General features: G+C 44.6%; 1 protein-coding gene across 5 annotated transcripts in view; it reads left to right on the forward strand.

Moving 5' to 3' along the window:
- LOC147442939 (protein argonaute 14-like) overlaps window positions 1-27,065 on the forward strand; it is a 102,416-nt gene that overhangs the window by 42,538 nt on the left and 32,813 nt on the right. Inside the window, exon 1 of one of the 5 annotated variants that reach the window (XM_086528916.1) lies at window positions 12,394-12,528. The exons of the other annotated variants lie outside the window; for them this stretch is intronic. Within the exon in view, the coding sequence (XP_086385042.1) occupies window positions 12,462-12,528 (67 nt within the window). The 5' untranslated portion in view covers window positions 12,394-12,461. Of the gene's footprint in view, window positions 1-12,393; window positions 12,529-27,065 lie in introns of those variants that run through there. 5 annotated transcript variants of the gene reach the window in all.

The raw sequence follows: 27,065 nt of genomic DNA on the forward strand, positions 1-27,065 counted from the left end.
ATGACTTTTGCAAGGTATGATGAATGCGGGGGTCAGTTAAACCCTAAAAAATGTCATTTGGCACAGCCAAGGGTGAAGCTTCTTGGGCATATGATCTCTGAAAATGGAATTGAAGCAGATCCAGGAAAGGTAGAAGCTTTGCTATTGCTGTCATCCCCAAAGGATACAAGACAATTGGCTACTTTCATTCAGAAGGTCAAATATCTATCTCGTTTCATACCTTTGGCGTCACAGCTGTTGTATCCTTTGCAGCAAGTGGTAAAAAATGATCCTTTGGAGTGGACACGTGACTGTGAGGATGTTTTTGACAAAGTTAAAGAAGTGTTGAGCACCTTACCTGTTATGCAAGCCCCTAATTGGGAGAAGGAGTTTTATGTTAACCCGTTAGTTGGAGAAGATGCTATTGGGGCTATGTTGTTGCAAAGAGGGAAAAAGTGTCAGTATATGAAGCCTGTTTATTATGCTAGTAGGGTGAAAACTCCTCATGAAAGAGAGTACTCAGAGGTTGAATTGGTGATGATTAGCATGGTCTATGCGTGTAGACGGTTTAGATATTACTTGTTGCAGAAACCGTTCACCTTTCTCACCAGTTTTTCATTGCTTCCTCAATTGTTCAATAACTCAAATATATCAAAGGCAGTGATGAAATGGGTTATTGAGCTGCAAGAGTTCCAATTCACTTTTCTAGTGGAAGAGAGTACTCGGGCTACTTTGGCAGACTTACTCACTTATAAAGAGACTCATGTTTTGGTCAAAGAGGAGGTGGTCCAAAGGAAAAAAGTGGAAACCCCCGCTATATCAAATGCTTCACTGCTACATTTTGATGGCTCTTATCGAAGAAGTCATGATGCTGCTTCTGGTGGGGTTGTTATTTATGATGCGCAGGGAAATCTTGTGAGGAAGCAAGGGTTAAAACTCAATGCCAAGAGTAATAATGAAGCGGAGTATATGGCTCTTGAAGGCGGGTTACACATTTGTCTACAATTGGGAATCAAACGTTTGCAAATCAAAGGTGATGCGCTGTTAGTGGTAAAGCAGGTGTTGGGAGTATGGAAGAACAAGAATCCTAGACTGAAGAATCTATGCTTCAAAGTGAAATCGCTACTCAAAAAGTTTGAGGCATGGAGCATGTAGCATGTCGAAAGGACTCAAAATGAAGAAGCGCATGAGGCCGCACAAGCAATGATTACTTGTGTGTTTGTGTGGAAAGCGGATGCCCCTTTGTATCATGGAAGAGAGGTGCTGTCAAAAGAGGTGGATTTCTTATTGACCGGTCTCTTGCCTGAAGATTTGCCTTCATCTAAAAAGTATGCTTTTATGAGAAGAGCAAGGAAGTACAAAATGATTGGTGATATGCTTTACATGAAAGGAAGTGATCTGGTGTTGCGTCATGTGCCTTGGCAAGGAGGAGATTTACAAAATTTTAGAAGAAAACCATGAAGGGTCTTGCGGAGGTCATTTTGCTATGAATATTATGCTTCATAAGATCTTGCAAGAAGGCTATGTTTGGCCTAGTATTCAACGGGATGCCAATCACTGGTGTAAATCCTGCTCGGCTTGTCAAAAGATGGGAAAAAGGGTTCTTAAACCCGAGATGCGGAAGACAATCCTGGCTAATGAGGTGTTTGGAAAATGGGGCCTCGATGCTATTGGGCCATTACCCACTACAAGTAAGAGGAATGTGTATATTCTGACAGCGGTGGATTATTTATCACGTTGGGCAGAGGCTAAGGCTGTCAAACAAATTACTAGCAAGGAGATGGGAAAATTTGTGTACGAGCACATATGCTGCAAGTTTCGGGGTGCCATTGGAGTTACTGTCTGACATAGGGCCAGGGTTTAGAGGTGAAATGTTTGATTTCTTATGCAAGAAGCTTGGCATAGAGCATAAATATAGCACCCCTTACTATCCGCAGTGCAATGTACTTAATGAGAGGTTTAATGGAGAATTGGTGAAGATTCTGACAAAAATGACTTTAACACATGCCAAAACTTGGGACTCATAGTTGCCTTGTGCGTTATGGGCATATAGAACGGCAATAAAAACTAGCACGGGATTCTCACCATATCACTTGGTTTATGGCAAAGAAGCCTTGATGCCTATTGAAGTGGAAATCCCTGCACTCAAGTTTTTGTCATTGCAAGATGAAGAGTAACAAGATGCTTGGCAACAAAGGTTGTTGGATTTACAATGTCTGCAGCTAGACAGGCTTTTGGCCTTGGATTACTATCAAGAAACATGTAAAAAGGCCCAGATTAGAGGTAATGAATGCATGAAAGATAAGGGAATTGAGAAAAGAGATCTTGTTTTGCGATACAATAGTAAATTGGACCACACTTTCCAAAAGAAGTTTCACATCAAGTGGGAGGGTCCTTTTACCGTTGTAAACAAGTTTGATAATGGGACATATCAACTGGCTGACTTAGATGGTACACTACATAGCTACCGTGTTAATGGTTATAGAGTCAAGAAGTATTTAGCACGGTTGATGACTATTGTGACAGATGAGATGCTATCAATGGAAACAAAGAGTGTGAATGCGCCACAAAAGGTGGATGAGGTTTCTGGGGATGAGCTGCAACAATTGTTCACCCTGGGGACCTCTGCTTGTCATGAATGATCAAGCAGGCTAGGGGGGGTTGACAAGTTATGTCATGCATTTTTTGGATGAGTACAAAAGCCATAAATGATACCAAAAAAACTTGCTGACCACCCTCATGTATATATATGTACATAGTGCTTCCAGCTTTGAAAGTGTCCGTGTAAAAAACCCTGTACAAAGGCTTGGTTTTGGTCAAGCTATTGGTTGAGTTTTGGGTTGGTCGAGCTTTCAAAAAATAGTTTTTAATGAGCATTCTTAGCCGTGCTTGAAAGCTTGCAAATCGGACTCCGACATCATAAGTTACACGCACTCGAAGTGGATAATTTTTCACTTAAAAAATGGTGACCGATGCACGTGGGAAGACGGCAAGTGGGCCGACTTGATGGTTTTTTTTAGCAATGGCATGTTTAGAAATTTTTGGAGTTAGCCGGGGTAATAAGCTCCAAGCCGTGCTTTACGGCGCTATATTTGGTGGTCGGGGTCACCCGCTACGCCTCCGAGAAAATGGCTCAGTTTGGGGGCAAAACAAAAATTTCAGGTTTGGAGATGGGGAAGTTGGGGAGAGCATGCCATGTGGCAATGGAATAACCCCACATGGGGGGGAGCATGTGAAAATTGGAGGGTATAAGGGGGGGAGTGGGTAACCCGAATGGTGTATCAAAGGAGTTAATGGAGCTTCTTGGCCTTGCTTGAGAGGACTCGTGGGCTTTGGGGAGAAGAGGGGGCGCTCAATTTGTGTTCCCACTGCCATGGTTTGAGTTAGAGCTATTTCTCGCCCATCTTCACAGGTGTTCGACTTTGGTGTTTTCTGCCGTCATATAGGGTTTCTTTCCAACAGTGTGACTCATGCAGATCTATAGAGGCGCTTGTTTTCCTTGTTGTTTGCACGCTAACAATGTCAATTAGATTTTGTGTAGCACCAAGGGGTTCTCTCTCCAACATCCGACGAAGAGTCATCAATCACATCATCCATAAGGCCCAAGCCACAAAGTCTGAAGCATTTATAGTGGAAGCAAGTAGACCTACACTCTCTCTAGGCTTAGAGAGTTCAAGTGAAACCCTCTCACACAAGCGTTGGCTTTGCATGCAAAATGGAAGGCCAATCAAAGTGTACTCTTATCGTCCAGTGTGTTTTAAGCCTACTCTGGAGGATTATGTAAACTTCAGCAAGTGTTAGAGGCCGATGGTGGAACTATCGCCTTGTCAACACCTAAGATGGATTTCCCTAATTTCTACAGGATGACGGGTGAAATTGCTCCAGATTTCCTAGACAATTTAGAGATGGTTTTCTTGGTATCTGAGCGGGATGATGAAGCTACTAAGGTGAGGGTATTTCCTCTAGTTTTGCAAGAGGGAGCTTGGTACGAGATGCTCTCTCTAGAGGTAAGAGATGATTGGCAGAGATTGAAGGTAGCCTTTTTTAGCAACTATCAGCATCAAGACTCGCGAGGCAAAATCTGGAGGAAACTCCAAGAATTTTGCTAGAGTTCTCCTAATGATTACAAGGCATATGAGAATAAATTTCTCAAGCTCTCGGAAAATTGTTTTGCCTTGCTGGATAAAGGTGAGAGGGCATTGGATTTTCTAAAGAGGGATTACTTCTTTGGCAGTTTGCACCCTACCTTCCAAGCTAAAGTAGGTGGTAAATTTCTCTGTACATTTGAAGAGGCACTAAGAATAACTCAAAGGATGGAGGAAAAGCAAAAACTTTTGGCAACACCATCAAGTAAGGAAACTGAGAAAAGTTGTGTTTTTGTAGTTACCATCCCGAAGAGTTTTCACTTAGATCACAAGTCCAAGAAATATTTGAAAAGCGTCGACGTTGATGAAGAATGTCAGTCAACTAAAAAGCTTGAAAACCCACTTGGAAGAACAAGGAAGGATCCCTCTGGCAAGTTAAGCTCAAGGAAGGCAGACACATGGTGAGTACTACCCTCGTATCAAGTGCAATCAGGACAGTGAGAGTCTCTCAATTTCGTTGGCCATAAGGAAACTCATCTGGTCAACCATGCACCACAACTCTACCTATTCTAGATAAGAAGGTAGAGCCTAAAGAAGAAGTAGCATCAAGATCTAAAGCGATGATGGATCACGGTAGTTTGGGGATAGTAGATGAGGGAGGCCTCTTAAAGAAAGGTGAAAAACAAGAGGAGACATCATCCACTTCATGGTAATGATTCTTATCCCATTGTTCAACCCTTTGAACATGATCCGACCTCCAGCCACACTTACTTGTTGATTACTGACCCCAATCCTCCAACCACACTTACTTGTTGATTACTGACCTACGATAAATCATTCCTCATGCAGGGTGCCTTTAGCTTGCTACATTACTCTTGATCTATGTTAGGCCTTTGTCTTCAAAGCCCTCCCCCTTGTTTTGTACGTCTTCCTTCTTATGCAAAACCATGCTAAACAACTCGTCTTCCTTCTCTCTTTTATCTTTTCTCCTATTTGCATGCCTTTTTCTTTGGCGAGTCTTGATCACAACCTTATATCTTTTGACTCTTACTACCCAACACCATTGATTGACCACTTCAGTGCCTACCTTGCTCAAGACTAGAGACTTACTATCATCTACAACCAAGCCACCTTGACTTACCTTGTCTAGTAAGGTGGCATCTCTTGATGCTTCAACTTCCTTCTCAGTTGCTACACACTCTTGGGTGGTATCTTTCTTTGTTTCTCTTTCTACTATGTGTGGTGATGCCTAGTTAGGAATGGGTGATGCCTATATTCTATGTAGAAATTTTAGGAGTATGTTTGATGTTCAACACATTGCCAGCCTGATGAAATTTATCCAACCTCTTCTTTGTGAAGGTCTAACGTTTGCATGAGATGCATGGAATGGATGGGATGCTTGGTTTCTCTCAGCTGTTGTAAGACTGCGGGGGACTAGACCATGCAACTCTCCACCCAACCGTGCCATATATAGACTCCTAGCCCCTAAATATAGCGCCCCTTGACCTCATGTCCGTCCTGGCCCTTGGCCCTGCCCTTGGCCTGACATTACTCCCCCCTTGGAGAAGCGTTTTCATCCTCGAAAACACAAGTGGTAGTATCTTCGTAAGAACACTGATGTTTTCCTTATTGGCATCCTCTACACGGTCCAATTGTCCATATAACCGATACCTGGTGCAGTGAGGAGGTTCAATGAAACCAAGAGCAACATCTTGATTTTCAACATTGTTGTCCTTTTGCAACCACCCGTATCTAAATGGTAACTCATGATAACTCATGTGAGTATCTTGAAAAGCTCATAGCTACTGAAAGATAGAATAGGGAGTGTCCTCATGTCAGACTTCTGAACATTTTGGAACACACAGAACCACATGTTCACCCCTAACAAAGGTTACATGCCAACATACTCTGTCAGCACACCTACTAAGTCCTTGACTTATGAAACTATCGGTATCCAACCCCACCACAACAGGTGTTCAAAGTTGAAAACCTAAGCTAAGCAAATTCTAGAATAAGGAGAGAATCACCTATTCAGAATGCATTGTGCTAACATATGCTCTTAGCAGATCCTTTAGCACGGTTTACTAACGTATGCGCTTAGCATATCCTTTAGTAATAAATAGAATACTTGTAAGTTGCCCATCCAACGTGGGATGAGTAACAGCAGTAAGAGTGAGGTACTTTCCCCAACCACTTACAGACAGTCTTCCAGGACTGACGACAAACTATGACTCAACCATTGAGTATCCAGCCATATACTCGATATGGAATGGAGACAACCAACTAGGTTGAAGGTAGATTGGAGGTTCCAGCAACCAATCACTAACATCCATACTCAGGCATCACCTTGTATGGCAGGGTGTAAACTCATACGAAATCTGCAAGAGAGATTGCACTAGCAATGCAAAAGGGTGCAGAAAGAATAAAGTCCATGGATTTGCATGCCGCTCCAAATAAATTTGTGTTAAACACTAGGGCCCATAACACCTAGTGTGCATGCATTTAACACAAACATATCCAAACCGCAATTCCATGACGAGACTTTCCACGATACTTACGTGAAAATCTTGCAACAAAGTTGGACCATAATAGAATGTGACAACCCGGTCACACCTAGGAACCAACCATGAGACCTTCTCATGAACGTAGCATACTTTGCAGCAAAAGTTGGACCATAATAGAATGTGACAACCCGGTCACACCTAGGAACCAACCATGAGACATTCTCATGAACGTAGCATACTTTGCTATATGTAGAAACGACCCTCTGTTAAGGTGGTTTCACAGCACTTGTAATCACAACAAGTCTGTACTTAGTACCCGACAATTTTTGGCCACTAAAATTGTTCCTGATACTGTGTGCGTCAATTGGTCTAATGAACGGATGCGACCAGCACCTAGGGACTTCGTCGCGACACATCATTTCGAATTGGGCGCCAATGTCAGTCCCAGAGACTCATATTCTCCACATCTGGAATATGTCTCAAGTAAGGATGCCAGGAAAAGTGACATCCATCAAGTACGAGTTGTACGTGTGTGTGGAGGTAACTACGAACACTGTGCGACGCGAGTGAGAGGGACCCTCATTATCCTGCTCCACACTGGCTAAACCAAACTCCTTGAGTTCCTAGACCATGTTGTTTCCCATGTGACAACATGTGCCAAATCGAACCCTACAAGTAGGTTCGTAACAGCATAAGGCAGAAAGGTAGATTGGACACTTGGCCCAAAATACTTTGTGCCGACATGCCCTTGGCATGGCTTTGCAACATTCAAGCGTACTTATACGTCTTGAAAAAAAAACAAGCAAAGCATACCAAAAATGGAATAACACCAAATCAATAGATGCGTACCTGGAGATTTGAACGTAATGTTCACTTACTCGTACGCAAACGGAGAGGATCACATCTCCTACCTGAACAAACAAACAGTATTGCACTGGGAACCGTGGGTGTTTCCTTCGCAATCCAACCCCTTTGGTTAAAATCTACGTAGTCAAACCCCTTGGTAAGACCCTTTGTAGAAACTGCTCAAGTAGCAGTTAACGGTAACCAACATAGTTAACCGTGTACATACTGATTGGAATCAACTTAAAAAGTTGAGTTTGTCTGCTACCGCGTGGTAGATCGCGGAATTCTTTCCTTGAAAGTCTAACTAGGAGAGATCAAACTGTGATCCTCAAGGCAGATCAACTGTGATCCTCAATACCTATGGGATGATGTAGCAGTTACCCGCCGGGTCGTACCCCAAAACACTATGTCCATAGACACTCCGTAGTGCTAGAGAGAGAGCGAGAAATCCACACAAGTGAACGGCCTAGCGCTTGTGGACAGCCATGCTGTCGCAACTGATTGCTGCATCTATACTTCCTTGTATAGAGCAGCTGCTGCGAGTTGAAGATTTATCAAAAACCCAACTGGAGTGTCACACTGAAAACATGTAGTGCAAAAATGACACTAGAAACATCCTAAATGACAAGACCCTTGCTTGTCCATTAACGTCGATGTATACTTCCCTGGGTAGATCTGTTCACTCATGAAAACAATCACCCAAAGAATGCCAATAGTTGGGTCTTACCCTTGGCTTAACAATGGCTTTTAGCCTGCGTGGCTCATAGCCCGTGTGCAAATTAGTGTTCAATGGACGAATCGATGAAGACTAATTTTGAGTAACATCTTAGCCACGTGCTAGCTAAGAGTTAGGGCACCTTGACTCAGACTGACTCTCTAGCAAAACACGTATCAAAAGCTTTTTAGAAGATTTTCATTATTCCCTTAAAGAGAGAGAGAGAGAACGAAAAGAAGAGCATGCTGGGCTGAGGAAATTTCCTTAAATTTCTAGTGGGTGTGTGCCCAGAATGTGTGCTCTGAGACATCTTATGCCCAAAATGCAGCTTATCCTATAAGCATTCCACAATTTGCATGTTCGATGCTCTCATCGAGAGAGGCAACAGAAAACACAAGTTAAATCTTGACCATCTACCATGTAGGGTCGTGACTGTATGAGGATGACTTGAAAGTGGCACCTTGCCGGTGAATCTAGTCAAAATTTTAGGTTCTGTTTAGTATTGTTGAGTGTTGATAACAACCAACAATCCATCCGTACTCTGTCCTTGATAGATTTGGGAGTGTGTTAGCGGAAGTGTAATGCGTGAAATGGTAGAATCGAATCTATCTCGCTAGCATACCTTGCCGAGAGTGATGGCCTCAAACGTGAAAACCAAAACCATAAGTGCCTTGCACAGTGTAAACTGGTAGGAATTGTGTGAGCTAATATTTCCTATTTTTCCAGTTCCTCAAACTTGTGTGCCAATGCCCTTGACTCCAAGTCAATGGCAGTATCTCGGCACAAGGGAGAAGCCGTGCTTCATGTAAAATTGCCAAAGCACTTTGCTTTGCACAATGACAGTAATTGCCAAGTAAAGTGTAAACATGGAAAATAAAACAAGAAAAACTTAAACTTTGCTAACCTGGTAGTTGTTGTTGCAACCAGTCGTCATGAAATTCCAAAGGAAAAGCTCGCGTAAAGGTGGCTCGTAGCCAAATCTTCCGTGCGAGAGAGAGTTGTCGCGTATGCTCGTACGCCCTCTTGTATCATGTACACCATGAAAGATCCTTCAAGCATAGTGTCAAATCCCTCCCAAGTTTGTATGCTCATAGCATATACCAAACGTGGGCAGTTGCGATGCAAGATGCGTAAATTGAAGCCTTGCTGATAGCCAACTGAAGCGGTTGTTGACATACAGATAGCAGGACAAAAAGAGTCGACCTTGTCGAGGGAGTTCAACTGAAATTAGCTAGTAATGTGTGGCAAACGTCCTCTGTCCGCTTCTAGACACAGTGACAAGGAGTCGGCCATGTCGAACCCCCCACAAATTGAATCCTTGCTTCACAGACACGCTGTTGTGCTCATAGCCAACGTATGTTCCTGCCATGATATAGCTATCATGGCAACAACGAATCGATCGTGTCGAAAATGACATTGTATGGAGAATCATGAAAGTACCTGCAATAGATATGTAACTTGATTGCAGTTGCAAGGTGTACCTGGAATTGCGAATACCACTGCATGGTAAGTATTCTTCGCCGTCTGCTAGAAGCGGCGACAAGGAGCTAGCCCTGCAACATGGCTTTTGATCGAAAGGATTTTGTATTCAAGCCATGCTTGACTGGGTCTTCCAACCAATCAGTGATGCTTAACAAAATCAATGCTTAAATACTTTGAGTGTTTAGAGCGCACACACCTCGTGTGCATGGCACAATGAGCAATCACATCCGAATCAAAAACACAAAACAATTGCATACCTCATGAATTGCGTGACGACTTGTATTACCACGGTGTCAATCTGCAACATCATGCATGCCAAGATATAGCTTGCCTTGGAGCTTTGCGTCCATACCATCATAACTTACACTCAGAACCGTGTCTGTCTTTGTGCATGTTTGGATTCCCCTTGCAAGCGTTATGGTTGCAGTAGCTTCCTCTTACGGTAGCATACCGCACCACTTGCAAGAACATGCATGATGCCATAGCTGAGGGAATGCGGACTTCAATTCCCTTTGTCGGCTACATGGCTTTTCGGCCTTTGGCACCTTGCCGATTGTAGCTGACGACCACGACTTTGTGGAAAAATTCAATTCCCAAAACACGGGAAACTCGTACTTGCCAAGCGGGAAATTGAAGGGTCTCATCCCACGTAAATCCGCAATCTCTGAAACCTGCGGCGTCATGGCGATCTTGTGCAATCCTGCACATCACAGACAACCTCCTCCCTGCGTGGGAGGGGGTGCTTAGGATGACCCTAGGCCACCCTCCCTTGGGCGGCCAAAAGAAAGTGCCAATTTTTGTTTTTTTTATAAAAAAAATCTAAAAATACAATTTGCATGTGAAACCTATGGCGCCATGGCGGCTGCCGACTGCGCAGGAGCAGAGGAAGACACCACTCGTGCATGGGCCAGATTCGAGCAGTGCTGCAGAAGCGAAAAACACTACGGATCTCGGCGCGCATCCATCAAGCTAAACCCCAGGCGCTTCTGAGATGGTCGAAAATCTGCCCCTTCCCGACACGAGCTGGCATACACACGCTGCCTTCGATTACCCCTTTCTCGATTGAGCAACCCCGACTTTGCATGCCTTTGCATGTTGCTCGTTCCTCCTTCCTCCTTCCTCAAAGCCCGAGACAGAGAAAGAGATGCCACGTTTAAACATGTAGCCATAGCTAAGCTTTTCCCTTCCTTGGAAGCTCGCCCAAAGAGAAAGAGAGAGCGAGAGAGAAGGCCATGCTTTCTCTTTTTCCATGGCTCCCCCCTGCTTCCTCTCCACCTTGCTCTGATACCAATGTAAGACTGCGGGGGACTGGACCATGCAACTCTCCACCCAACTGTGCCATATATAGACTCCTAGCCCCTAAATATAGCGCCCCTTGACCTCATGTCTGTCTTGGCCCTTGGCCCTGCCCTTGGCCTAACAGCTGTGTCTAATTACTTGGGCTTTTCTTTCTCACTTGTATTTTTTCAAGAAAAGGATTCAGTGTTTTTTACAACCAACCCACTCGTTTTCTACAACAAACAAGTGTTTCATCTGCACGTAAGTCTAGCAAGGCCAAGGAACAATGGCAACAACACTTTGAGTGGTTCATTGCCTGGAGTAGGATTAGAGCTTTGAATAATGGGCAAGGACTCATGAAGGACCCTTGTTCCCAGTAAGCTAGAGGCATAAATACCTCTAGCCATCAGGGGAACGATATATAATGCATGCTTTTGACCACCCTCCCTAAAAGCAGTCAGCTAGACATACCTAGGAGGAAAGAAATAGAAAATAAAAAAAAAGAAGAAGAATAAAAATCTCATCTTGCATCTTGAAGGTCCGCGGTGATATACAAGATGCTAATGTAATGAGGGTCACTTTTCAAATCTTGGGTCCACCAATCGTCATTTGCATCCATATCTCATGTGTATGCGTTTTCTTGGACCACACAACTAAATTATGAGGCAGTAAACATCTTCTGTTCCTTACAATCTAAGGGGAGACATAGTACTGACTCTCCGCCATACTTGTTTATGACACTTTTGTATGACGTGGACCATATGGTATGCAGCTTGTAATGTCATGATGCAAAGTTCAACTAGTCGTACGGTTTTCTTATAACTTGAGAAAAAAACGTCCTCTACTTTGCACACTCGGACGAGACATCTACTCAATCACCAAGTTAGTAGCCCACTTCAACTAGCTTGCCGCAAAATTGCTTTAGCCACATGTTTTCTTAATAGATGAGTGATGTCAACCTTCGTATGCGTGTGATGGATACACATGTATACATACCTTTGTTGCCACTATGGAGTTGCGACTGCTTGTACGCCAAGTCGTGGATTGAAACTACCACTGCTCGTATGCTAGGAACAATCCTAAGGGACCTCTTGCATCTATCCGATAGCACTTGTAAGGACACTCAAAGGTGAAAATGCTAGAAGAAGCGGAACGAACTTAGGCTGGATACACACTGAGTCTCTGCCTGCCCATCACTTCTGCGCACGGACAGGCAGGTGTTACACACTGAAGGTATCGCGTTCTCCAACTTGTCAGACTTAATCGGCAGCGTATTGGCTCGACGTGTCTTGCAGGAAGCGTTGTCAGCAGCTCGTTCCCCGCCCAAGCTTGGGCAGGGAGTCTTGGCAGCCTACGTTCTTGTCCGCAGCCCATTTTGCGCTGCCAATCGTGTTGTGCCGGCTGGATTCCACGTCTTCACGCCCAAGCTTGGGCGGAAGGTGTGTAAACAGCCTTAATGTAAGTAATGTAAAAATATCGCAGCTCTTAGGTTCTCGGGGTGGATGCTTTGTATACCCGCGCGCTACAACGCAGCGACGAAGACACGTGCGGGGTTGGATCTGAAGCGCAAACATGGCGGACGAAGGTTGGCAAGTTGTTCGCAGCAAGAAGGGACGAGGCCGGTCGCAGGCGGAAGCAGGTATTCTATGCGGCTTGGCTGTTTTTATGACCGCATACAAGAACTTGTTTTGCGCTTGGTTGGCCTTGCCAAAGAAATTCGTTGATATGGTTTAGTATTGATGTGTTGATGTGCTTCAGTACTAGTCAGAAACAATCTGTTTACAAATAGCATATTGTAGTGCAAAGAAACGCAAAACTCCTAACCTGATACTTGTCTGCCTCAATCACCAGCCAGCTCTTGATTTGCAGCATGGCTACTAGCGATCCCACTAGTGACTTGCAATCTAGTGTCATACCCTTTTTTGCACTCAGGAATAAATGGTTGCCAGCAGCTCATCTCAAGACTCCAATCACGCTCTGGCGTAATGTCACACATAGGTGCCCTCAACATTTCAAGCCGATGTGCAAGCGTGCAGGTGCTTGGTCTTCTCCACGTGTAGACTATTACTATTGTTCCTAGCCAGCATCGACATCATGGATTTTTTGAGAGATTTGCCGCACTGCATCATGATTCGTGGTGATGTTACTTTTTTGTCAACTTGCCTAGGAGTCAAATCATGAGACATGTTGATCTTTGAAGATCGGGCCTGATGGAGCACTACTGTCTGTTGTTGCCAGATCATCATGCTATTATAGAGGTTATTCCCTACTACCTAGTCCATATTGGCCCCTCTTCTCTCCTTTACTGCATTAGCCTTGGATAGGCTAAACAATCTCCTAGTCTACTGCCTTTTGTCGAGACAATTGACTGCAAGAGAGAGAGAGAAAGAGAGAAGCTACCAGCATTACTGAGAAGATAAGCCTCAAGTTCAAGGCTTGAGACCAAAGGGAGACCTTCATCACAGCATGACAAGTCCCAAGTTCAAGGCTTGAGATCAAAGGGCGCCTTTCTTCACAGCACCGCCTGTCCTTAACTGTTTGCATGTTGGATTGTGATCATCTTGCTGCTGTTCCGTGCGATGCTTTTGTGATCAGTAATTGATGTTTAATCATCTCGATCCCTCTTATTGGAGTTTGTATGCTCAACATTGTCGTTACTGCTAGCATATCTATTGTATCTATCCTTGCAATTCTACGAGTCCTCCGGTCACTACATCCCTGTGATTATGTTCTTTAATTTCATCCTCTCTGCCATGGTCTCTTCTGTCAAAATCGTCGATGCCAAAGCAGGGAGAACACGAGAGAGAGAGTGTTGGATCAATGAATCTTGGCAATGAATTGATGATCTATACAATGGGGGCAAGGTGTGCTTATATAGTCACCTTAGCAAATTGCCCTACCCGAGACTTGACAGATAAGTAAATTAAATACCTAAAGCCAAAATAAATATTGGGGTCACATTGGGCCATTCACTTTAGATTCTATAACTCTTAACACCCTCTCTATAACTCATAGTGGACATATGTAGGAAGACCAAGTCAATGAAGAAGCTACCATGGACACCCCATAAGAAGCCTCCAATCGGGTATGCCTCTGTTATACTACCTCCAACTTTTTACCTAAGAAGAATGCCATCTTGATCACCATTTTCCTCGTAGAAAATTGAACTGTAGACCACACTACGTCCAATAATCCCCATTCATGAACTGTGACAATATCACATCCAAACTTTCCTAGACAATGAACTTTGAAACACATCTTGTTCATAATCCGGTCAACAACAACTTTAACACCCTCTCTCCAGCTCATAATGGACGTATGTAGGAAGACCAAGTCAATGAAGAAGCTACCATGGACACCCCATAAGAAGCCTCCAATTGGGTATGCCTTGGTTATACTACCTCCAACTTTTTACCTAAGAAGAATGCCATCTTGAGCACCAATTTCCTCGTAGAAATTGAATTGTAGACCACACTACGTCCAATAATCCCCATTCAGGAACTGTGACAACATCACATCCAAACTTTCTTAGACAATGAACTTTGAAACACATCTTGTTCATAATCCGGTCAACAACAACTCTAACGTGGACATATGTAGGAAGACCAAGTCAATGAAGAAGCTACTATGGGCACCCCATACGAGGCCCCCAATTGGGTATGCCTCAATTATACTACCTCCAAAATTTTATCTAAAAAGAATGCCATCTTGAGCACCGTCTGCCTCGTAGAAAATTGAACTGTAGACCACACTACGTCCACTGATCCCCATTCATGAACTGTGACATCACATCCAAACTTTCCTAGACAATGAACTTTGAAACACATCTTGTTCATAATCTGGTCAACAACAATGATTTGATGCACTCATCCATAGTGTTTTAGATAAGTTTGATTGGTTCCTTGCTAGATGCATATGCCTTCAACTCTGACCCCGAGGTTTGAACACTGACAACTTCATTTGCAACACATGGGTCTAAATCATTTGTAGGGCGCATCGTTTGTCTCTCTCTAATGCTCACAAGCCTCTCCTTGGATGAAGCTAGTTGCGACAACTGCCGTTGACTAGAAATTTGGTGTCGTGGCCATATGGAAGTTCGAATGTGAATTCCATTGAGGCAAATGTACAGCCTATGGGGGTTTCCGAAAATGTTACAGATCAGCCTATTACTGATGCAGATGTACATGATGTACTTGATGAGGAAAGGGCTGAAAATGAGCAGGCTAGAGGTATGCCAATGTAAGGTGCAACGGAATGAATGTTGAACTTTGCTCAAGATGAGACTGTGCTCAAGGGTTCCTTTTACTTACGGAAGGGAGAGCCTTCTGTTCCTTTAGTGAGAGAGTGCAATGGACACAAACAAAGTGGTGAACATTGTGAATGAAGGTACATGAGACTGAGAGATAGAGAGAGAAGAGAATACGACACCGGGAAGTTGTCAAATCCTCCTCCGAAGGCCCCACTCTCTATGGCGAGAGCGGTCTACTTTTGATTGCACAAATCTCTACAATGCTTGGACTTGCCGACGATGTCGACTACGATGAGGACGACGATGAGACGGGCTGAAATCTGAAAATCTTTATCTGCTGAATTCTGACTCTATGTTGGTGACGATGTCGATGACGACGACGACGATGCAACGACGACGCGTTGAAAACGCAGATGCTGAAATCTGCGTTTTCCGGGCCGAAACTGTAAACCTTGCGGAACCTGACCGTGCGGCGAGGAACTGCTGCGGGAAGGTGAGATATGCGAGGTTCGGGACTTCTTCTGCGAGTGCTAATTGCTGAAAACTGAAAACGCTGATGTTTCTTGATGTTCCGTCGCGGTGAATCTGCAAAACGTTGAAGTGTGATGCTGATGCAAAAACGCTAGGGCTGAAAATGGTATGGCTGTGGGTAATCTGCTAACGTTGGGAGTCTTCTGCTTCTTGATGTCTTCAAGTTGTTGCCAATGCAAAAACGCTGGCTGATCTGGTCCAAAAATGCTAGCCTTCTGCTGTGATGCAAAAACGCTAGGCCTCTTGGGGGTTCCGTTGAGAAGTTGCCTGTTGAGCGTGTGCTCCTGCTGCCTCTTCTGCTAGAAAGTGCTAGCGCTGGGTTTGCTTATATACAAACTTAGCAAATTTGCCCTACCTACTTTCCAACAAAAGTCACTTAAAAATATTAAGTGAAAAATGTCAAAAATAGGAAAAATGCACTGGAAAATGCTCCTGATAAAATCTGATGGGTTTTAATGGAAATCTGATGATCATGCTGTGTGCAACCAGAGGATATGCATCTACTCTAAGTGTCTAGACATGCACGGTCTGCGAACAGACTCACAAAAGTGCCAGATCACTTCCTATTCTAGATTGACTTGACTGACTGAATCGTGGTCATGCTGTAGCTTGTCCACGTACACATAGGGTTAGATGTGTCACGTGACATCCCCTCCTTTTCAGAGTGAGATACTGGTACCGAACTGTATGGCGTCGAGGGAGATCGCCAATATCATCTGGAATTTTGGACGGGACTCTTCGCCGGCCCACTCTGATGTGTGGGTCGTGTGGTACTTGAACTTCATAAAGATCTGCAACGCTTGCTTCTCTGGGCCGCGCCGAAAGCGACAGAAAGTCTTTTGAGGCTCCTTCGATGCTTCAACTTCATCTAGACTCATGCTTCTTCCTTCTTCAAGAATCTCCGAGGTTGAAAATTCCTGAAACCACTTCCAACACAAAAACATGAACATACCCATTCCATGTAAAGTGAGTGGAAAAAATCTCGTCTTCCTCAAAGATTGTGCATGCAATGTAGATGAATAAAGAGATGGAGTGCCAAACCGTTCACCACACACACGCAAACAATGAGATCGAATCTTTCTCTTATGATCTAAAGCAATCAACTGTGGCAATTCACAACGGAAATGCCCATGCTTGGTGCTCATACTTTCTTGTGCTCTTTCTACAATCGTGTCGTGCCAAGGAAGAGACATGGAATGTGACTCCCTTGAATGCATACTTTTCAGCTTTTCATGAATAATCAACATACATCCGTGCTCATTCATGAGTGAAACGTGCTCAACGTACAATATGTCATGCCTAGGAAAAGGGATCACATAAAAACGCTGACTCAAATACAAGAAACGATCACGAATGAAACACTCGAACAATGCGTGCTGACGAATCATTCGAACATATAGTACTTCCTGTAAGGGTTCTTTGGACCTAGGCTCGAGAGCCAAGACCGGTTGTTCGTGATTGATCGAATCTGCAATGAGGTTAGCTTCGCGAGAAAAGTAATCAACTAAACCATCATCCTTGTGAACAATCACGTCATCTTCATGCAAATCAACATGCTTGTGAGAATTCACATCTTGATCATCATGCAAACCATCATGCTCATCATTATCATGCAATTCATCATGCTTATCATAATCATTCAAATCATCATGCTTATCATCATGCAAATCCTGTGTATCATGCTTTGCAAAAGAAGAGACTGAGAGAGTCTCCTTTTCCTGATTCTGTGCAAACTGTGCCTGCACAAAAGAGTCGCAACATCTCTTCCATGTGTCGGTCGTCCATTGCTTTTCTTGCTTTGTTCTCGCGATCCAATTTGGCTTGACTTTCTTTTTCTTCCAAGTCGTTCTTACGCTCTATGGCTGCCACTGTTTCTTTGTAGTCACGATCTATGGTTGCCATTGTTTCTGTGAACTCCTTGTCCATCATCCTCTTGTCAATAAGCTTCATAGGTTCTGGTGCAATCTTTGGCATAGATGGGGAAGGGTCAGAAAAACCGCATGGTGAGGAAAATCCTTCTTCGCCTCTATCATTCTCATCACCTCCAAGTGAAGTATCCATTCTGCTTTGAGTGATGACCATCCACTGAAGTCTTGGGTTCTTGTGGGTTCTTGTAGTTCACGAGGAACTTGGGTTCTTGGGGATCTTGGTTCTTGGTTCTTGAGGGTCTTGAGGTTCTTCTTTTGCTTGCAATCTGTGTTAGAGAAGGATCTTCTCTTCACCCGAGTTTTGCTCTTTTCCGCGGGCGCACCCCTTGGCGGCCTTGTGCTCAGGTTGCTTTTTTCCACCTCACGTCGATTGGTTGGCCGTTAAGTGCACGGTCCGCTCTCAATGAGTGAAAAGAGGCACAAGGGGAGGTTGGACAAGCCCTTCTTTCTTGGGTTTCCTGTCACTCTTCTAAAACAAGATTAGGAATCGACACGCCCAAGTGGACTTGGGTTACGTGTGACTGCAACAAGCAAAAACAATTCTGTGGTTCTTTTCTTGAGTGATACAGAACACTGCCAAAGCTTTGATACCAATGTAAGGTGCAGCCAGGGTGGTCTCGTACGGTCACGTACGTTTTGTCCACGTACAAAGACGTACGGTACTCATCGAACTAGAAAATTTTATGTCGTACGACATGGTTACGTACGTTCAAAAATAAAAACATGCAATTCTTAATCCTAGATTTTACACTTGGGACAATTAGACAATTGGTTATCACAGTGGGGATGTCGTGGTATTTAGTCAATACTATGCAAGATGGAGCTGATGGTTATATAATATATTGTCTTGTGGGTGACTACCATGGGTCTATACCTTGCACTTTCCTTTAAGGGTGAATCTGGGCTTATCTTGGATTCATTGAGCCATTGAGCAATCTCTCATGACTCATGAGAGAGCTTGAGAATGACTCGTGAGCTTGAGCCTTGAGTTGGAACATACTGGAGAAGAACAAAAAGAGGGCATCCATATATAGATTTAGAGTGTAGATACTTGCCCTTGAACAAGAGAGTTAGATGAGAGAGAGAGAGAGAGAGAGAGAGAGAGAGAGAGAGAGAGAGAGAGAGAGAGAGAGGGGAGCCTAATGGAATCCAAGGTGAAGGACCAAAGCAATGAGAGAGAGGGAGAGGGAGAGGAAGAGAGAGGAGTAATGGAATCCAAAGCAATGTGTGTGTGTGTGTGTGTGTGAGAGAGAGAGAGAGAGAGAGAGAGAGAGAGAGAGAGAGAGAGAGAGGAGGCTCAGGGCATGTGGGATGTGGGGGGAGGGAATCCTAGGCTAGGTGGGAGGGATCCTATGCCAAAAGGTAACCCAAAAACCTCCCAAAAAAAGCACAGTCAACGGACTAAAAAACCGGTCAAATGTATTAAAAAACCACCGGACGCCTTGATCGGACGGGACGCCACCGGACACCACCGTACGCCTCGTTCCGTCCGCCGAACGAGAACAACCCTGGGTGCAGCTCTATGTCGGTGACAGGGTGGTTTTCGTACGTCGAACGGAACTTGTCGTTCCGTCCGGCCGGTCTCGTCCCGTCCCGTTTGTTCCGTTCGTTCTGTCTGGCCATTTTTTTCGGTAGTTTATGACCGTTGGCAGTTTTTTGACCGTCTGTAGCGTCCACTGCGTAGGCCTTTTGGAGCCGTTTACGGGCAGTTTTGAAGCCAAATGCAATGCCCATTGCCCATGGGCCATTGCCATGCTTATTGCCCAATGCCCATTGCCACATGCTCTTCCTGTAGGCTCTTCCTATTTAAGCAACCCTTCCCCTTTGTTATCCAACACAACCTACAACTACAAGCTACATTGTACAAGCTCTAGCCCTAAGCCTCTCAATGCTCTAGCCTCTTATCATCCATGTGCTTCCATTGAAGCTCTCAAGTGGGCTCAAGCTCTCGAGTCTCCATTGGGTCTACTGTCTCTCTCCTTCAAGCTTCCTTGGGTCTCTCTCTCTCTCTAATCTATTGATACATCATACATCATACTAGTAGCTACTAGCTACATACTACATAATGCCGCCTCCTCTTCATGAAGCCTTTGAGAAGCATTGCCGATATTTTGAGCGGGTGGGGGGCAAGCAAAACTCTTGCAAGTGGTGGTGCAAATATTGCCCAAAAGGTATGACCTCTTCCGTCACCCGTCTCATCATCCACTTGACAAAGATGGGAGGACAAGCGGGGCCATGTCCTAATATCCCCGAAGATATCCTTGCGGAATGCAAGAGAAAGTATCTTCCATTGAAGACACGCAAGGGTAGAGTCACCTCGGATGAGTTCGTGTCACCGGATGTTGATAGCTCCGATTCGGAGGAAGAGGCCTCTCCAACTATGTCCATGGCTACCGGTGCCACCGCGGCCTTATGTGATGGTAGTGCCTCCTCCAAGAAGTCCAAGAAGTCCAAGGGGTCTTCAAGTGATGGTGGCCGGCCTCCGAAGATGGCAAAGCAAACTTCTCTTGCGAAATCGGTGGGTGGATGCTCCGGCCCCTTGTCTTTCCTCAAGGAGAGAGAAAGAATCGCGGAAATAGAGATTGCCCGCACGGTGATTGAATGCAATCTCTCCTTCAACATTCTTCGGTTGGAGCGATGGAAGAGGATGATCATAGCAATTGCGGCGGTTGGTCCATGCGAAGGGTGGACGGGTGTGTCATACTGTCACAAAGTGATGACGTGGCGGACAGCAGAAACCCTAAAATTCCTGCAAACCCTAATTTCTGCCAGAAACCCTAATTTCCGGAAATCGTGGAGGCTGATTTTTTTTTTAAATTTTTTTTTTTTGGAAAATGACGAGCGACGCAAATTTCGCTTTTCCTCTACTTAAATGAGAAAGAGAGAGAGAATGCTTTTGCTTTCATGTTTTGACTCTCTATGAGAGAGAGAGAGAGCAATTGCTTTTGATTTGAAGCTTTTGGGGCTCTGCTTTTGGGCATCCCTTGTAACCTTTAAATTAGTGGTGAGGGCCTCACTTCTCAGAGCATCTGGACGCAGAGTCTGAGAGTGAAACCCTAACCGCTCTCTTGTACTTTGATGATTGATTAATATAAAAAGAAATACCGAAAGGGGCGCCAGTCTTTGGGGCCAATATCTCTAGGCACGGAACTCCGCCGGGCCAGTGCAAATCTATTGTGATCTGTGAATTGTTTTGAAGTGGTTATTTGGTGCTGTCGCGGTTGATTCTTGACTTGGAGTGTCCAAGTCTGTTACAGTGGTATCAGAGCACGGCCGATTTCTCTTCTATGGGAAATCCGATCCCCGAATTTTTTTTTTTCCGCGGCACCTATGGCTTTAGGCAATGATCAGTCGACTCCCTCTTCATTTGGAGATGCGGGCTGGGATCACAACGAAGATTCAGACAGAGAGTATAGCCCGCCTCGGCCTACTCAGGCGGAGCAAAGAAAGATGGAGCGTCGTCAATTGATTGGCGATGCAACAAAGATGATGCTCAATTTTGCCAAGGATCCAAAGATGGCAAAATATATGAACCAGACCTCTTTGGAAGAGGTATAGATGGAGTGGCAGAGAACCACAACACCACTCCCGAAACCCGCTCTCAAGAAACCTTCTGCCTCCAAGAAATATACGGAGAAGAAACTGGAGAACGTGGTTGATGCACGGATTGCTCAGCTTTTTGACACGCAAAAGAAAGCCAAAAAGCACGGCAAAAAGTAGAAGAAAGGCACTGACTTCCTGGGATATTTGGGTCGTCGGTCGACATTTGACAAGGCAAAGAAATTGAAGAAGCGCGTCAAGTTTGAAGACCTACCCAGTTCTTCTTCTTCTTCTTCTGACAGTTCTTCTAGCTTCTCGGATTTGAGCGAAGAAGACAGAAAAGGTAAAAAGCGAAGCAAGAAACAAAGCTTCGGAAAGGTCAAGAAGAAGGCTACATCTCGCCCAGAGACTGACAGTTCTACTGAGGACTCGTCTACAGACAGCTCAGATTCCGATGACGGAAAGTTTTATGCGAACAAGAAGAATTTTTACAAAGCCAACCAGTATGACTTTCTCGAAGATAAAAGCAAGAAAGTCCGAGAGTTAAAGGAAGGTGGCCACTCGATCAAGTTTGATACTTTTTAGGATACTCAGATGCTTCGAAGACTTTGTCTTTTATACAGCAGTTTGACATCGCTTTCGCGGGAGGACGCTATTCAGAGCACTCCAAGATTCGGAGAGCTGCCTCTTACTTTAAGGGGAATGCTCGTACTTGGTGGTCCACGCTTCTATTAAGCAAGACTGTGCCAGTTACATGGCTGAAATTCAAGAGGCTTTTTATTTCTTCTTGGTTGACTCAAGAGTTTGAGTGAGATATACGAGCTGCTTGGAACCATCTCCGGATGACCAAGAGCGATACAGTGAATTCTTATTGTGAAAGATTCTGGAGCTCTTTTCTACCCGCCTCTTCATTCAAGAAGATCTCGTTCATAGAACAGATTGAGCGGTTTACCTTGGGTCTACCTACAGAAATCCGAAATCACTGCTTGGAACAAAAGTCAGCTTCTGTTCAGGAGTTGATGAGTCATGCGAAGTGGGGCTTTGCCATTCACTCTGGCAGTCTGACCTACCCCACAGATGAGGCCATGACACAACGAGCCGAACAGACTTCTGGGAATGAAAGTAGAATGAAAAAGAGCAACCCAGAGAAAAAAAAGGATGCACGACCCAAGCTTACTCCTGAGGAGAGAGCTGGCTTCATTAGAGAGGGGAAGTGCTTTGGATGCGGGGAACATGGACACATTTCCGCAAAGTGCCCTGATAAGGCACAGAAAGAACAGAATGATAAAGACGACGACAGGTCCGAGAGTTCGAGAGCAGCTGAGGAATGTGGCAGAAAAGGCAGATAGAAAAGCAGAACTGGTACCACATGGCGTGGGACCTGCACCGAATCTAATGAATGAAAGTACAAACTTTGCCGCTTTCGGGGCAAAGTGAAGGATCAGGAAGCTCTTTTGAAGGAGCCAAGGCCAACTTCTTTTCACTTGGAATTGGTGGCTCGATTTGGAACTACGCCCGACAGACTGACGCCACAGGCGGAGGTAATTCGACTGGCACCCGGATGGGATGTTGCCATTACACCGAGCATTGGCAAACTTCGTTTGCAATGACAGGGGTGTTCAGGGCACGCGAGTGACTTTCTTCTCGGGATCCCTTGGTACCACAAGAACTACGCCGTGGTTGACTACCGGGCCGAGAAAGCGACTTTGATAAATGAAGGGCTTAGAGATTGTACTCGATGAACTTCAGTTTTCTTACTCATTCTTTTGGGAGAACTGAACGATGGACAAAGGTTGAATATGTTTTGACCTGAAGAAAAGAACGCCAAGATTTTTTTCTCCACGCTCATGCCGATTCCTTTTGAGAGGGCCTGAAGATCATACCATTGATCTGATATTTGGAAGCACGCCACCGAATCGGCCACCTTATCGTGTGAGCCGAGTACAGAATGAAAAGATTATGAACCCAGTGAAAGACCTCTTGGAAAAGGGTCTTGTCCAGCCTAGTACTTCACCGTATTACTCTCCAGTGTTGTTGGTTTTGAAGAAAGACGGATCTTGGAGAATGTGCATCGATTGTAGCACTCTCAACGAAATTACCATCAAGAACAGATTTTCGATTCCTAGGATCGATGATATACTCGACAGGTTACAGGGATCCTCGTGCTTTAGCAGGATTGACTTGAAGAGTGGATATCATCAGATCAGGATAGCGCCAGGAGATGTCTACAAGACGGCTTTTCGGACGACTTTTGGGTTATTTGAGTTTTTGGTGATGCCTTTTGGCTTAACCAATGCTCCTGCGACATTTAACCGGATGATGGATAGGATTTTTCGAGAGTACAAGCTATTTGTTGGCACTTTCTTTGACGACATCATTGTTTTCTCCAAGAATGAGGCAGAACACAGAGATCATCTGCTTTAAGTCTTTCAGGAATTACGAGATCACACATTAGTGATTAATGCTATGAAAAGTGAATTTTTCCTACCAGAGATACATTTTTTGGGACACATTGTGTCAACAGCAGGAGTGCAAATGAACCCGACCAAGATAGAGGCTATCCGTGATTGGCCCGATTTGAGGAATGTCCATGAAGCTAGAAGCTTCTTGGGACTGTGTTCGTACTACAGGCGGTTCATACGAAAGTTTGCAGAGGTTGCTTCCCCTTTGCATACCTTGACACAGAAAGGAGTACCTTTTTCGTGGGGACCCACAGAGGTGACTGCCTTTTGGACATTGAAAGAGAAATTGACTGCGGGACCAGATTTGACTTTGAAGCTAGAAGCTTCTTGGGACTGTGTTCGTACTACAGGCGGTTCATACGAAAGTTTGCAGAGGTTGCTTCCCCTTTGCATACCTTGACACAGAAAGGAGTACCTTTTTCGTGGGGACCCATAGAGGTGACTACCTTTTGGACATTGAAAGAGAAATTGACTGCGAGACCAGATTTGACTTTGCCGGACTTGCAGAAGTCATTTGAAGTATATTGTGATGCTTGTGGTCGTAGTCTGGGTGCGGTCTTGATGCAAGAAGGCCATGTCATAGCTTACGAGAGCCGTTTGTTCTCTAGTCCGGAGATGACAACACAGATCTATGGGAAAGAGCTTTTGGCGGTTATCCACGCTCTTACTCAGTGGCGGCATTACCTACTCGGAGCGGATTTTACTGTCTTTACAGACCATCAGAGTTTGCGCTACTTCTTGTCACAGAAGCAGCTTTCGGAAAAGCAGATGCGGTGGGTGAACATCTTGTCACAGTTCCACTTCCAGATTGTCCATGTGCAGGGACAGAAGAATGTGGTGGCAGATGCTTTGTCTCGAAAACCGTTGGTTCTGGCTATTTCCGCGATACATCATAGGAGCTTCGAGGATATGGTCGATCAGTGTGCCACAGATACAGATTTTGCAGATATTTTCACACGGATACGGGATGGGGAGACAGTAGCTGGATACTCCCTTCGGGAAGGCTACTTGATGAAAAAGACTATGTTGTGCGTTACACAGCCGTTGAGGGAAAAGGTTATGACTGATTGCCACTGTCCACCTTTTACGGGTCACTGCGGCATTGCTACCACCATGAAAGGGGTAGAGAGAGATTTCTTTTGGCGGAAACTCAGGAGGATGTGGAAGAGTTTGTGCGCAGTTGCTTGGTATGCTAGAAGTTCAAGTTTGACAGGCATAAGGCACAGGGATTGTTAGAGCCTTTACCCATACCCACCCGCCCCTGGGAAAATATTGAAATGGATTTCATTTTTTTGATCTCCCGAGAATACAGAATGATCACGATGATTTTCCGATTACATGGCACGTCTGAGACGATTCTCTCCGACAGAGACCCCAGATTTATGAGTTGGTTTTGGAAGGCAATTTGGGAGAACATTGGCATGCAGTTGCAGTTCTCGTCATCGTTCCACTTGCAGATTGACAGGCAATTTGAGATTGCCAATTAAGTGATTTTAGATTTATTGAAGTCTTGTATCTCGGATCAGAAGACTCAATGGGAAAAGAACTTACCTTTGGTGGAATTTGCCTATAGTAACACGGTATACTCTTCGACGGGGAAGACGCCATGTGAGATTGTTGAAAGTGCTGCGAAGGTTCCATCCTTCCTGAGCACGAAAGATTAGAAATTTGAAGCGGATGAATATTCGCGAGATTTGGATACGGCTTTTGCCAAGGTTCATGAGACTTTGCAGGAGTCTCAAGAACGACAGGAAAAGGCAGCGGATTGCCATCGTCGCGACTGGAAACTGAAGGAGGATGATTGGGTGCTCTTACTTTTGAGAAGGCACGTCTAAGAAAGAAAAAGGGAAAGGAGAGGCTTTTTCCAAAGCTTAGTATGTGATACTACGGACCTTTCCAGATTACTGACAAGATAAATGATGTCTCCTTCCGATTGAAACTGCCAGATACTTGGAGGATTCACAATGCATTGCATGTGAGTCTCTTGAAACCTGCTAAGGGTGATGTGCCTGATGATGGGGAGCCTGATGAGCAACCCAAAGTGGAAGAAAACGAGGAGATCCTTGTTCCTGAACAGATTTTGGCACATAATGATACGAAGAAAGGTAAAGTCCGAAGGCGGTTCTTGGTTAAGTTCAAGAACTTTCCTGCATTTGATGCGAAGTGGATGGAGGAGGAGGACCTAGCAGATACTCCTCGGATTGTGAAACTTTACCTCGATGTTTTGGTTTAGCATAGTCTACTCCAAACGGAACCCAGAAACTCAGCTTGGCCGAAGATCTGGTGCAGTGGGATGCACAAGAGGGGAGTTACTCCGCTCCTTTGTCAACAGATGCCTCGATTTTGATACTAAAGTCACTGATGTCTCTTTGAGCTTCAGGGATACTGAGAGCTGACAGTATTCTGCTGGATGACTTTATGAAATGGAATTCCTGATTATGATACTGATTTGTTCTTGACTTCTTGTGAGTGCAGGAACTGATAGCCGAAATGAATGCAGCATTTTGGTCTGATTGATCTCAAATAGACATGGTTACAATAGGGGTTAGTCAATCGGACATCGATGAGGTCCCGATTGGACCTAGATGTGATTGCTAGCTACATTGCCGATAAATCATGGTCTAAGATCCGAATGAATGTTGAATGTCATGTGATGTCCTGTGATGTCTGGTGATGTCCTGTGATGTGACTGTCGATTTTGTACATGTGCTAGATGTGTGTTCCTAGTACGTAGGTACTAACAGTCAGTGTCTGCTAAGACGGTTTATGGCTTTTGTCGGTTTTGCAGGCGTAATCGCGGGCGATTACAATGCTTTCAAGAGGGGGGTATGTCACAAAGTGATACGTGGCGGACAACAAAAACCCTAATTTCTGCCAGAAACCCTAATTTCCGGAAATCGCGGACGTTGAAATTTAAAAAAAATAAAAAAAATAAAAAATGGAAAATGATGAGCGACGCAAATTTCGCTTTTTCTCTACTTAAATGAGAAAGAGAGAGAGAATGCTTTTGCTTTCATGTTTTGACTCTCTGTGAGAGAGAGAGAGCAATTGCTTTTGATTTGAAGCTTTTGGGGCTCTGCTTTTGGGCATCCCTTGTAACCTTTAAATTAGTGGTGAGGGCCTCACTTCTCAGAGTATCTGGACGCAGAGATTGAGAGTGAAACCCTAACCGCTCTCTTGTACTTTGATGATTGATTAATATAAAAAGAAATACCGAAAGGGGCGCCAGTCTTTGGGGCCAATATCTCTAGGCACGGAACTCCGCCGGGCCAGTGCAAATCTATTGTGATCTGTGAATTGTTTTGAAGTGGTTATTTGGTGCTGTTGCGGTTGATTCTTGACTTGGAGTGTCCAAGTCTATTACACATACCACGACATGAGAACAAAGAAGCTTGATGAAGAGAGGGCAAGGATTGGCAAGTCACTTGAGCCCGTACGTGCGGGTTGGGCAAAGTATGGATGCTCT

This window comes from Adiantum capillus-veneris, chromosome 14 (genome assembly GCF_014529385.1).
Source record: "Adiantum capillus-veneris isolate H3 chromosome 14, ASM1452938v2, whole genome shotgun sequence".
Classification (NCBI taxonomy): Eukaryota; Viridiplantae; Streptophyta; class Polypodiopsida; order Polypodiales; family Pteridaceae; genus Adiantum; species Adiantum capillus-veneris.